This window comes from Alosa pseudoharengus, unplaced genomic scaffold (genome assembly GCF_046254945.1).
Source record: "Alosa pseudoharengus isolate Yale_2024_CS ecotype anadromous, Long Island Sound unplaced genomic scaffold, YU_APseudo_1.1 YU_APseudo_1.1_scf_18, whole genome shotgun sequence".
In the NCBI taxonomy this organism is placed as follows: domain Eukaryota; kingdom Metazoa; phylum Chordata; class Actinopteri; order Clupeiformes; family Clupeidae; genus Alosa; species Alosa pseudoharengus.
This window is the reverse complement of record NW_027468650.1, coordinates 22,960,612-22,973,215: the sequence shown is the minus strand read 5'-3', so window position 1 is coordinate 22,973,215 and position 12,604 is coordinate 22,960,612. Positions and strand designations below refer to the sequence as shown.

At 42.0% G+C, this 12,604-nt stretch overlaps 1 protein-coding gene across 2 annotated transcripts in view; it reads right to left on the bottom strand.

The window, feature by feature from the left end:
* The window catches only part of plcd1a (phospholipase C, delta 1a), a 30,002-nt gene extending 18,366 nt beyond the window's left edge, over positions 1–11,636 (bottom strand). Inside the window, exons 1-2 of one of the 2 annotated variants that reach the window (XM_076290599.1) lie at positions 11,407–11,636; positions 1,752–1,910 (exon numbers count right to left, since the gene is read on the bottom strand). In XM_076290599.1, coding sequence (XP_076146714.1) covers positions 1,752–1,910; positions 11,407–11,437 — 190 coding nt within the window. In that variant the 5' untranslated portion in view covers positions 11,438–11,636. Of the gene's footprint in view, positions 1–1,751; positions 1,911–9,985; positions 10,144–11,406 lie in introns of those variants that run through there. The other variant, XM_076290598.1, reaches the window with a different exon arrangement.
* Positions 11,637–12,604: the final 968 nt, after the last annotated feature.

Below are 12,604 nucleotides of genomic sequence, written 5' to 3'. Positions count from 1 at the left end.
AAATCTGGTTAGAATCATAACCACGCTGCATTAATTTGTTAAAAACTATTGCATTCAGGTTAATTCTGCAAACCTACCACCACAAATAGAATTCAATTCTGTGGGAAACACTGCTCAGTGTTCATGCGAAGGCTTATGGGAATACAATGAAGTGGAGGCACCAAGGGATCCCATGTGACAATTTACCTTCCTGGTTCATAAGTTACTTATGTGCTTAACATCAATCTTGTTTGATTCTGTTGGATAAACTCATTGCTGTGGAAAAAATATGGTAGTTTAACATGTCAGAGAACATTTTGTATAATTCCATGTTTTGTGGTTTGGTAACAGTGTCAACCCCACTTTGCCTTTTTTACAGTATGGCACATGACCATATAGGGTGATCATTCATTCAGATTTCGTTGGACAGTCTGCCTTTTAAGCCCTCTGTCCAAATGTGGTCAGTAGATTGCGTGTGTCCTTTTAGACATGTGCAACACAATAGCAAACAATGCCTAAGTAGCAATTATGAATACAATGTGTTCTCCACAGGAGTTTTGAAGCTGTATACATTTGGTATCCAAGACAAAGACTACCACCTCAACAACTTTCTTGAAGAAACTAAATAGAATCTTGGGGATGTCCTGCTTTTTGCCTTTTTTCCTCCGTTTTTTGACAAAAGTGTTTCTTCAGTCTCACCAGTGATCACCCTACCATAGAGCCTTTGATTTATTGTTATCACAAGGACCCAGATGTACTAAGAAATTAGAAATAACATGTTATGTCTGAAACTGCCTGTTTCAGACATAACATGCTATTAGACAGCAATAAATGTGTACTATATATTTTTACAGTATATTTAAAATATGTTAAAAAAGCATATGGGAATGGTGTTTGTGGAGTGTTGATAGTTAAAGTGTGCTTAGCCAGGACACTGACTGGGAATATGATGCAACAACAGATTTTATCTTGACAGACTATAAGGCTAGCTTTGATAAGATTATGTTTATTATCAGACATCTCCCACATCGAGCACCACAGAGACGAACGAACACCCCCACAGACACAACACAATTTGTTGCAAAACAAAACAGTTATGGTTACCATACAACACAGTAAGTTTGTAGTGCATGTTTAAAGTTGCTTAAGTATAAGTATATATACTTAATCCCGTGAGGGACATTTGGTCTCTGCATTTATCCCAGTCCGTGAATTAGTGAAACACACACAGCACACAGTGAACACACAGTGAGGTGAAGCACACACTAACCCGGAGCAGTGAGCTGGCTGCTACAGCGGCGCTCGGGGAGCAGTGAAGAGTTGGGTGTCTTGCTCAAGGGCACTTCAGCCGTGGATGTGGGCATGGGAGAGCAGTGCTCAACCCATATTATTCCTACTGTTCGAAGCCCTACAAGCCCGAAGCCCTAACCAGTAGGCCACGGCTGCCCCCTTATGATTCGGTATCTATCAAATCATAAGGGGGCAAAATTATTACAGAGCTAGACATGCCATGCTGGGAAGGACAAGGACAAACTGCTGCAAATGTGCAAAAAGACTGGTAGATGGTGAGAGTGAAACTTCTAAATTGACTGGGGTAAATAGTTGTGAGTGTAAGGAGTTTCAATTTATGTTTGAGGTTATTAGTGTGCCTCAAAAACCCTTGCTCACATGCACATCCGCACACACACAAACACACACACACACACACACACACACACACGCAACCACATGGGCACACACACGCACACACACAGACAGAAAAAGAAACTTACAGGTCTGGGTGCGTTTGAAGGTCTTGTGGGACTCGTGCCACATGGTCTTGCAGTCCTCCTGCAGCTTGTAGAAGCGGCCCTTCTTCCATGAGCTTGACTTAACTTTCTGCAGCTCGCCGCCCACCAACAGGAACTCCAGGTCTGCATCGCCCTCTAACCCTGGACCACAGATACGTGTGTGAGGAAGGAGCATATAGGTTTAACCCTCCACTCTAACATCAAAACAATGTATCTTTGATTGCATTATTAAGTAACAGTGGCAAAAAGTCCCACATAGAGTCCCAAATAGACGCCTGTCTCTTTTAAACGCCTGGCGTGGCCTCCAATAGAGGCAATAGAGGCCTGGTCTGTTTCGGGTTGTATTTAATCTTCTAAAATCCGTCATATCATCTGTTTAAAGCCGAATTCACACCAAGATTAGCAATGATTCGTCGTTGCAAGCTGTCGCAAAGCATTCACCATGTCTCGTCACAGTTGCAAAGTTTTAGAATTGCATCAAGTTGCTGGTTAATAGAATGTTGCAGCTCATCTCAGAATAGAATGGTGCAGACTGCGCACGCTAACATTATGATTAGATGCCATTAAAAGACTGCGGTGGGGAAAAACTAGAGTTGCAAATTGTATAACTTTTTTCAATAAGATCTATGCCTATATGACTTCGTCATAGTTCAATTCATCCCGTGTTTAAAATTTGCTGATAGGCCGATGGTAAGCTTGTTTTTATGCTGGCAACAATTACAATAGTGGATGGAAAGCTGCTGGCTTAATGTTGGTGGGGAAATTCCTGGAAAAAAAACATTAAATCACTTAATCTTTGAGTTCATACAAACCCTCGTACCAAAAGACCTTGTGTGTCAAGGCGTTATTGAGATATAACACTCAAGGTGTTTTTGACCTTGACATTTGACCTTTGACCTGATTCACTTCATCTTTGAATCCATACAAATACTCATACCAAATTTCAGGCATGTATGTCAAGGCATTCTTGAGATATCGCACTCAGAGTGTTCATTGACTTGACCTTTGACCTCCAACATCAACTCACTTCATCTTTGAGTCCTTACAAACACTTGTACCAAACCGTTCTGGAGATATAATGCGCAAAGCATGAGATATGGCTGTGACTTTTATTTTTAATATACGGGAAGCACTTAAACAGGATGTGTAGTTTTAGGGAGCACCAGATTGTATGCATTAGAAGCTGAGACAGTTGATTTCACAGGTGACACCTGTGTCAGTGTTCTAATTTGCCCGGGAACTACTCTGGGAGCTTAACGAGCGCAGCTGGCTTTAGGCCATTATGACATCACACCCTTTGAAGTCTAAGGGGGGAAAATTAGCTTTTTAACATTTTTAATCCCCTATTTCTCAAAAAGTATAAACTTTAAAAAAAATCTGAAATAATAACTCTCTTGCCCCACTCCAGACCTTCAGAACAGTTATTTCAACATGTCTGTACGTTAAGCGGTTAGAGTCGCATTAATTCTTGAAAAGGTAATAAAGAAAAAAAGGTTATAATAAGAAGCCAGGAGATTTCAAGATAGTGGATTCCATCCACTATAATGAATGAAGATCTGTAATTGTCATCAGATAGCCTAGTCATATAGGTAGACATTCAGTGTTTTTGAAATAATTAATTTGATAATATTTTCCATCTTTGCAGAGGAAAAGTTTTGTGTAAAGGGAATTAAAGGCCTGTCTCATATAGACGCCTGTCTCTAATACTAGCCGGTGCAGTTTGGCGATTTGGGAAAATAAAAGCCTGTGCTATTTGGAGTTTTACGGTAGGCTATTCTGCCTAAAAAATCAGCAAGCAAGTAGTTTAAAACGTTCAATGTCAAAATGGCACATTTCACATGTGGGAGCAAGGATAACTCCAGAGGCCACAATGCCAAGCTTGTGTCATATTAAGCTAACATTAAAATGCCTCCTCCTAAGAAGAATCTGTGGCCTTTGGTCTTTTACTGGATTGTGGTAGGTCAACTGCATTAGATAGATAGATAGATAGATAGATGCTTTATTGATCCCCAGGGGAAATTCAAGGTCTCAGCAGCATACATACAACACAAACACATTCTTTAACAGCAGAAAGAGTAATTAAAGTATATAATATAAAAACACAACTAAGCAGTAAGGACCGTAGAAGATAAAGAATATGCTAAATATACTAAAATACAAATTATACTAACACTTTAATACAATATGTAAAAATATACTAAAATACAAATTACAAAAATACAAATTATACTAACACTTAATCTAAATCAATTCTAAAAACAGTATCCACATAGTGGTGATTAATAAATCAGAGTCGCTTGCAATGACTGAGGCAGGGACTGAGCCTGTGATTCTCTGTGCATAGTAAGGTATGGTAAGGTGCTCTAAGGTGCTCTGTGTGAATGAGTGTCATGGTGGTAGTGCAATAGTGATAGTGGTCATGGTGATAGTGCAAATGAGTAAGTCAAAAGTGCAACAATGCAGAAATAAAGTAAAGTAAAGTCTATATATCTATATATTTAACTATTTAAGAAAATGTATAAGTGTGGCCACAGTTCTGCTGTGGCATGGAGGGGGGGTTATGCATATGTGCTAATGTGCTAATATAGCACGCAAACAGTGAGGCATAAAGACAGTGGTACAAGTGGCTAGTGGACAGACAGTACCAAACATGGAGGGGCTGAAGAGGCAGACAGACTATGCAGAGAAGTCTATCTCTCCTCTTCCCTTAAGTGAGGCATTGAACAGTTCAATGGCCCTGGGGACAAATGACTTTCTCAGTCTGTCAGTTGTGCAAGGCAGTGAGCGAAGTCTCCAGCTGATCAGGCTCTTCTGCTTAACAATAGTGCTGTGGAGTGGGTGACACTCATTGTCCAAGATGTTGATCAGTTTGTTCAGGGTCCTTTTGTCAGATAGTGAAGTGATGCACTCCAGTTCAGCTCCCACTACAGAGCCAGCTTTCCTTACCAGCCTGTCAATTCACCCCACATCCTTCTTCCTTGAGCTTCCTCCCCAGCATACTACTGCATAGAAGAGGACGCTGGCAACAACAGACTGGTAGAACATCCTGAGGAGCTTACTGCACACATTGAAGGACCGCAGCCTCCTCAGAAAGTACAGCCTGCTCTGCCCTTTCTTGTAGAGTGCATCAGTGTTGGCTGACCAGTCCAGTTTATAGTCCAGGTGGAGACCCAGATACTTGTAGGTGCTAACCACCTCCACATTGACCCCATCAATGTGGACTGGTAGCAGAGTGGGCTTAGACCTGCGGAAATCCACCACCATCTCCTTGGTCTTTGAAGTGTTAAGTTGAAGATGATTGAGTTTGCACCATTGCACAAAGTCCTCCACCAGGCTCCTGTACTCCTCCTCCTGCCCGTTCCTGATACACCCCACAATTGCAGTATCATCAGAAAACTTCTGCATGTGGCATGACTCGGTGTTGTAGCAGAAGTCAGATGTGTACAGGCTGAACAGGACTGGAGAGAGCACAGTTCCCTGTGGCGCACCGGTGCTGCAGATCACAGTGTCAGAGAGACAGTTCTTCAGTCTGACGAACTGTGGTCGCTCGGTCAGGTAATCTGTAATCCAGGTTACCAGGTGACCGTCCACACCCATCTGCAAGAGCTTGTCTCCCAATTTGAGGGGCTGGATGGTGTTAAAAGCACTTGAGAAATCAAAGAACATGATTCTCACAGCACTCTTCCCCTTGTCCAGGTGGGAATGTGTCCTGTGTAGAAGATAAGTGATGGCATCGTCCACGCCCACTTTCTCCTGGTAAGCAAACTGTAACGGGTCTAGTGCATGGCGTACCTGGGGTCTGAGCATGCCTAAGACCAATCGCTCCATTGTCTTCATCACATGTGATGTGAGAGCGACAGGTCTGTAGTCATTAAGCTCACTAGGGTGTGGCTTCTTAGGGACAGGGGTGAGACATGATGTCTTCCACAGTGTTGGAACTTGTCCAAGGCGTAGGCTCAAATTGAAGATGTGCTTCAGTGGCTCCCCCAGTTCAGCAGCACAGGCCTTGAGTAGCCTTGGGCACAGTCTGTCAGGCCCAGCTGCTTTATTGCTGCGCAATTTCTTAAATTGGACTGTCACTTGATCTTTTGTAATGGTGAGGGGTGTAAGGGGAGGGGAGGGGGAGGGGTGCATCTGGGATCTGTGTGTCTGATGGCTGTTGACTGAGGTCGTTGTCACCTCATTGTTCGTGATCGCCATGTGGGGGAGGGGTGCAAAATCCAGTGATGGTGGGGGTACGATAGCCTGTGATGATGGAGGTGAGTGTTGTGCAGGTATTGAGGGGGTGTGGGGGCTGGGGGATGGTGGACAGACCACCGCCATTGGAGCTGGAGCAGGGCAGTCAAACCTGTTGTAGAAGTGGTTCAACTGGTTCGCCCTGTCCAGGTCCCCCTCCACAGAGCTGCTGTTCTTCTTCAGGCCAGTGATAACCTTCATGCAGTCCCATGTCTCCTTCAAGTTGTTTTCCTGCAGCTTCTGTTCCACCTTCTTTCTGTAATCCTCCTTAGCTTCCTTCAGCTTGAATTTGAGTACCCCTTGCACGCGCCTCAGCTCTGCCATGTCCCCCTCTCTGAACGCCATCTTTTTCCTGTTGAGAAGGGTCTTGACATTGCTGGTTATCCAAGGCTTGTTGTTGGGAAAGCAGCGTACAGTTCTGGTGGGAACAACAATGTCCATGCAGAAGTTCAGGTAGTCAGTTGTGCACTGTGTGACCTCCTCCAAGTCCTCTCCATTCTGTAACACACTCCAGTCATTACAGAGTTTCTGCCGAGTAGGCCAACCTGATTTTTATCAATCAGTACACTAAGCCAAGGAAAAAGTGAAAAGAGTGAAGTGGTACAACGTAGGATAAGTTCAAGCAATGCTCAACTGCAGAGGGATACGGTTTATAGGTAGAATACTCCAGACAAAACAATAAAGGTTTGGAATTGGTCTAATCAGCTTAAACTATACTGGACTTGTCACAAAAAAATGTCACAAACCAATATTTAACCAGGTGTGACATCCACAAAATTGGATAAAATCTGATTGATTTGGTGCAAAAAAATATACAATCACAAGAATACAAATAACACAATGATGATAAAATAATATAAAACACAATACATTTTATAGAATGATGGTTATTTATTTCTGGATTTCAATCATGTTTTTTCCTCAAAAATGCACTAGAGTCTTGTCTATTCTTACAGTATTCGTTGACTTAAGAAGGTAGTGAGTAAGTGCTCTGTCTAGTTAATTACCTGAACCATGCAGAGAGAGAGAGAGAGAGAGATAGAGAGTCAGAGACAGAGAGAGAGACAGAGCGGGAGGTATAGGCCTAGTATTACCACTGGCATCAAAGCTCATACAGGATTCTAGGACTTTTCTATTCTAGAATTCTATTCTCCAACTCCATTGAGACCACACGGTTGTCTTGGTAGTGGTACCCATTTCACCTAACTGCATGGTGACAAGAGGAAAAGGCCAGTCTCTTCACATTTGACCTCGCAATGGGGGTCAGTTACAGGCAGCCTAAATGGAAAGCCTTACTGACTCACAGGAGTTTTTCACAGCATTACTAAACCTTCTGGCCATTTCATGTGTAACAGACTGATGACTGTGGTTTCCAGCTACAGGGTGTGCACCACCACCTAACTTTCCGCACGACTCCACATTTTCTAAATATATTACACATTAACACACAGCATGCTTTATTCCAACTAACGCTAGCCATCTCGCCACTGAGAGCCTGCCCTGTGGCAGGGATTTCTGTTTATGATCAAGCCAAGAAAACAACATTCCACAACATCCGCTTCTGTCCTCAAACGATTGAAATTTCCCAGCATCTGTTTACCATCAGTCCGTCAGCGTGTGTTGTCACTGTTCTGTCAGTTGAAGACATGTCTGTTCTTCCATAAAACTCTGAGTAATAACCACAAGACTGCTGGGAGGAGGAGGACTGACTCAATTGTAATGTCCACAGTCGATTACTACACCGAAATGGCAGCATAGATTCAGAGGCTCCCACAACAACAACAACAATGGGATGACAAATATCGCGGCCCCTGCCTTCCCTGTGTTTACCGCCCTTCTGTGAGCTCGCTCGGGCCCGAGGGCGAGTGGGCACTGGGCAGTCAAAACGAGCCCGACATTGCGGACATTTTTTTACACACTCCTGCCAGAAGGGTGGTTTCTCTGAGTGTCCAGAGGAGTGGCTGTGAAGGCAGAGGGATACTGCCTAAGGACCTTGCTTGTCAAAACTCGCCCACGTTGGCAAGTATTGGTTTTTGCATAGGTTTTTGTGAATGCTACAGTGCCTTTCTGCTAGATCATAATAAAGGCACACTGTTCTTTCATTCAGAAAAACCTTCTAATATACATATTTATGTAGATTTTATAGTCAAAACAGCAAAGAATTATGAGTAGGTTGCATTAAACAGGAAGTGTTTGCTTAATCTTTATGCCCCAGTTTGGATGTTATACCTCAGTATCTGTGTGTTTCCAGTTGCAGCTTATTCGTCATTAATGTGAATCATCCCTGCGTTTCCTCAACATCCTGAAACACATTTTGAATTCCTGTCATCCTAAAATATGCTGAGTAAACAAGTTTGTACCACTGACTTCAACTTGCCCTTTGGTCTATGCATACTTAACATTTGAAGTATCCACTTGCATTGAAGTACTAGGCAAGATGGAACAGGACAGGTAGAAAACTAGTGGATTCCCTCAAGCAAGTTAATTTTGATTAGACAATTATCGAGAACTTCAAGTGTGCATGCATGCATAGAGTAAAAAAGTTCTCTCTTCATCAAGTTATTACTTGCTTCTTGCATGAAAAGGGCCCTTCCAGTTTCAGCTTTAAAAATAAAAACATGCACACTTTTAAGGTGGGGTATGTGAACAAGGCAGCATTTTATGAGACCTGAGACTTGTTGAGAATGTTGCATCTGTGAGAACTGGAAGACGACAGACTTGGATGATGTCTGCACGCCAATGTGTTACAAGGTGACAGTAAATCACTTTAACTGATTTACGCTCTTTTTGGCTGCTTCAGTGGTTCAGTTCTCTCTGTTTAACATGAGCACAGGCTTCTCTCAAATCAGTGCTCTTTACTGGCTCAGGTTTGGCTGAAGATGTCAGCTACATGTTTTCATATCAAAACAGGGTTGTAGGGTGATGATAAACCTTTCTTATTTTGTTTGTTTTCCAGACTTCTGAGATTTCTGAAGAAAAAATGTGCACCCAGCCCACACATACTCTAACCCAAACCAATGGAATGACAGCAATGGATTTTTTTTTTGCCATCTGAAACATTGCAAAACTGACATTTAGTATTTCCCCAAAGAATCCATGGCATTCCCATGAAGAACTCTCCAAGACAGATTGGATTGTTTTTCTCTTGCAAAAGAAAAGCCACACCATAGCAGTCTACTAAACTGCAATAAAACATTCCTCTGTAAACACTAAGCCAAAACCACAATCTAGCTTAGTCCCACCAGTTAAGTAAGAAAGGCACCATCCATTTCTTTCCCTTGCCGAATGTAGCATGATACTGTAAAAGCTTCAGGTAAATCTAATCTAGGCTTGAAAATGGTGGTGTTACCAAAAGAAAAGAGATATGACCTTTGATCCTGAAAATGATAGCCTAAGGGAGGACTCTGCAGTCTTGGAATGTCAATCTGGTCAACACCTTTGATTTTCAAAGGTTTTTCAATATCATATTATATTTTGAAGTAAATAGGCTTTAGTTATGGTAAGAGTATGAAGAAATGTTCAATTTCTCCTCAAACATTTCATTTGGTTAAGAGATTTAATCCTGAAAAAACAATAATACACTGGTAAGCTATGTAATGACTTGGCATGATGGCCAGACTTTCAGGTATTAGATTCACCTTCCTTGCAATAACGGAGTTATTAAAGTTACATGAACACTGATTGCGAACCAAGTTGGCTCTATGAAAATCACACATTGACAAAAACAGTTTACAGGTTGATAATTTATCCCAAGCAGGGTAGGCTACACTTTTAAAAAAATCAGTATTTATTACAGTAATTGATAGGCACCTTTGCCGGGAAACCTTGAACAAGTCTCACAGAAAATGTAGCTTGAGCTAAAACTGAACTGCTTTGAAGAACTGACATCAAATGCAACACCTGAAGTTCACACGCGTGCACCTTGAACGCAATCCTACTTCCTTGTAGCCTATAAAAAAACTAAAAAGACGAAGACATACCTATTAGTTTTCCATTATGTTGCACAGTCTTTTTGCACTGCTCTTGATATATTTGCTCCTGAAATTTTGTCCTCTTTTTGGGACTTTTACGTAAACAAGACATTGTAGACGGAAGGAATAAAGTCCCGTAAGAAACCGGCCAGGCAGATCGCAGTAAGTTAGGGATGTTTGGTTGAAAAACACTAGGTTGTTCAGGTTACGTCTTCCATTTGATTCTAGGGGCGTGTTCGTAGTGATTCTGAATGCAGGCGGGCTTCAGAATAACGTTAGCCTAGCCCTAGGATGATAACAGAAGACCTCTGGCTATATAGGCTAATGACATAGTCTATAGGCCACTTTAGGCTTTAACGTTCTTTGCGCGTTCATGGATAATTAAAAACAAATTGGACCATAAACGGACTCCACATTTTTTTCTATGTGTGAACTATTTCCTCTGAGTGCTAGACATTCACTTTATCATGTGTCAGTAGGCTATGTTTGGGCAACTTTTTCCTTTCGTTAGCTTAGGCCCCTACGCAAGATTAGTTTATGCGCTTTACGTTGTCAGAATACCACAGCACCGAATTACACTCCACGTATCGGAATAAAATTCAGGTGGAAACAGTAGGCCTAGCCATATTTGTTATTGATTAACTGCGCCCTCCTGTGGTATTCAAATGACCACACACGCACGCACAAGCGCCCGCGCACTCTCACATTTTAATGCTTTTATTTGGACCTTACACATGGGAAGATTCACAGATCCAAACATTGAAGGAAGTACACACACACACACACACACACACACACACACACACACACACAGAGAGAGAGAGAGAGACGCACATTTTAGTCGTGCATACTGAAATATGCAGTGGTTATTGACAGCAGAGACAGACAGACGAAGGTTAGGCTAATAATTTTGTTTGGAGTAAAAAAAAAAAAAAATCAAGTTTCAAACTTCCTAAAACTGATATTCAATGGGGCATGTTGAATCATGACAGGACAGTCACTCCTAATAATAAAGATCAGATTGGAAAAAACATTAGGGAAACAATATTATAAAATCAATTAGTCTATTCGAATAGTCTACTGTTCACCCGACTGGCAAAGAAGCCGGCTATGATAATAATAGCCGTTTTATTAGCCTAGAGCTAGCCTACATGATTATTCATACAAGTTTATTCAGACTGAAAACTTTGTAAATCCTATGCTACTCCGCCAGCGTCATCCCGCATGCCTCGTGTTAAACGTTCTCGAACCCGTTTCATCTGGCAGGAGAAAATATTAAAAGCCCAAAAGAGACCAATGGGAGTTTTCACAGACCACTATCAGCAAACCTTCTATGCACCGTAGATTTTTTTGTGGTTAATCACATAGGGTCTATTTCATTCAGCCGACAACCATAGCCTAGGCTATGCAGACAATTTCAAAAAGCTTACCGTGTTTACCAGCAGTGCCATTTAGTTCCATATTTAATGTTGCCAACTTTAGTAATAGTCCCAGTAAGTAAGATGAACTGTTGCTATCAGATGTTTCCAAATAATGGCGAAATAATAAATGTAATCAGACTGAATCACTGCAATTGCTGTCTTCTCTCAACCTGCCAACCCGCTCAGGCAGAAGAATAAGCGTAGCGCACTGGAAATTTCAACTCCAACGTCAAGTGCTCGTACACACCCACAACACCGGTCCTTCAAGTCAATTCTATAGCCTAGGCTATGGCCAACTAGTTTGACCATACCCCCCTAGTGATGTGGCATCTGCCTAATTCCTGTCTTTGTTGGTTACTCAATGGAAAATGTAATGTAATGTGATTAGTTACATGCTGGCTGGACTCTAGGTGGATATGTAGCCAATCTTGTTTTCTGAGCAGACTAGTCTAGTTGGCACGGCATGCCAGGTGGGGAAACGTTTTTTTATTTTTATTTTTAGAGATGGGATTCCACATTTTAGCTGTAGGCTATTGTGTTTACCCCCTTGGAGTTTATTTCTTCCTGAGTTAAACAGTTTTGTTTATAAATATATGCTGTGCAACACATTACTACTGTTACCTCCTGTTTTGCTTGTGTGCAGTAGCCTACGTCCTGCCAAGAAATCACATGACCAAGGGCTCAGACAAGACAAGACATTTTTGCTCATTAGTGTGAGATCTGTTCTCTGTCTGTTGCACAGATCCTGCCCCCACTAGTGCTTCTGCAATCCGTCTATTGCGCTATTGTATCTAACCAGTCGACGCTGCCAAATGAACTCCAACACGAAGGTTACACACAGCCTAACAGTGATGGCATGAGAATAACAACGCTGGGCAAGGAAGAGGGCTTTGGCTCAGTCAGACCTCATGATAATGCTGGAAGATTTTCTAGTAGGGTTCACTGGTGTTTAAAGGGGTCTGTCGGTTTTACCTCCTTCTTTGCCTGACACTGTCACACTATCGTCCCCTTAGAATTATAAGGTTCTATCTGACCATTTTTGTTAAAACTGCATTGACATATTCTTACTCTGTGACAGATTAAAAAGGTGCGGTGAGGTGATTTTTGTAGTTGTATTCATTTTTGGACATTATATCTCGAGGTTTGTTTCGCTTAGGGACCGTTCGGTATTTATAAAATGGACCACCGGAGGAAAATAGGGGAGGGT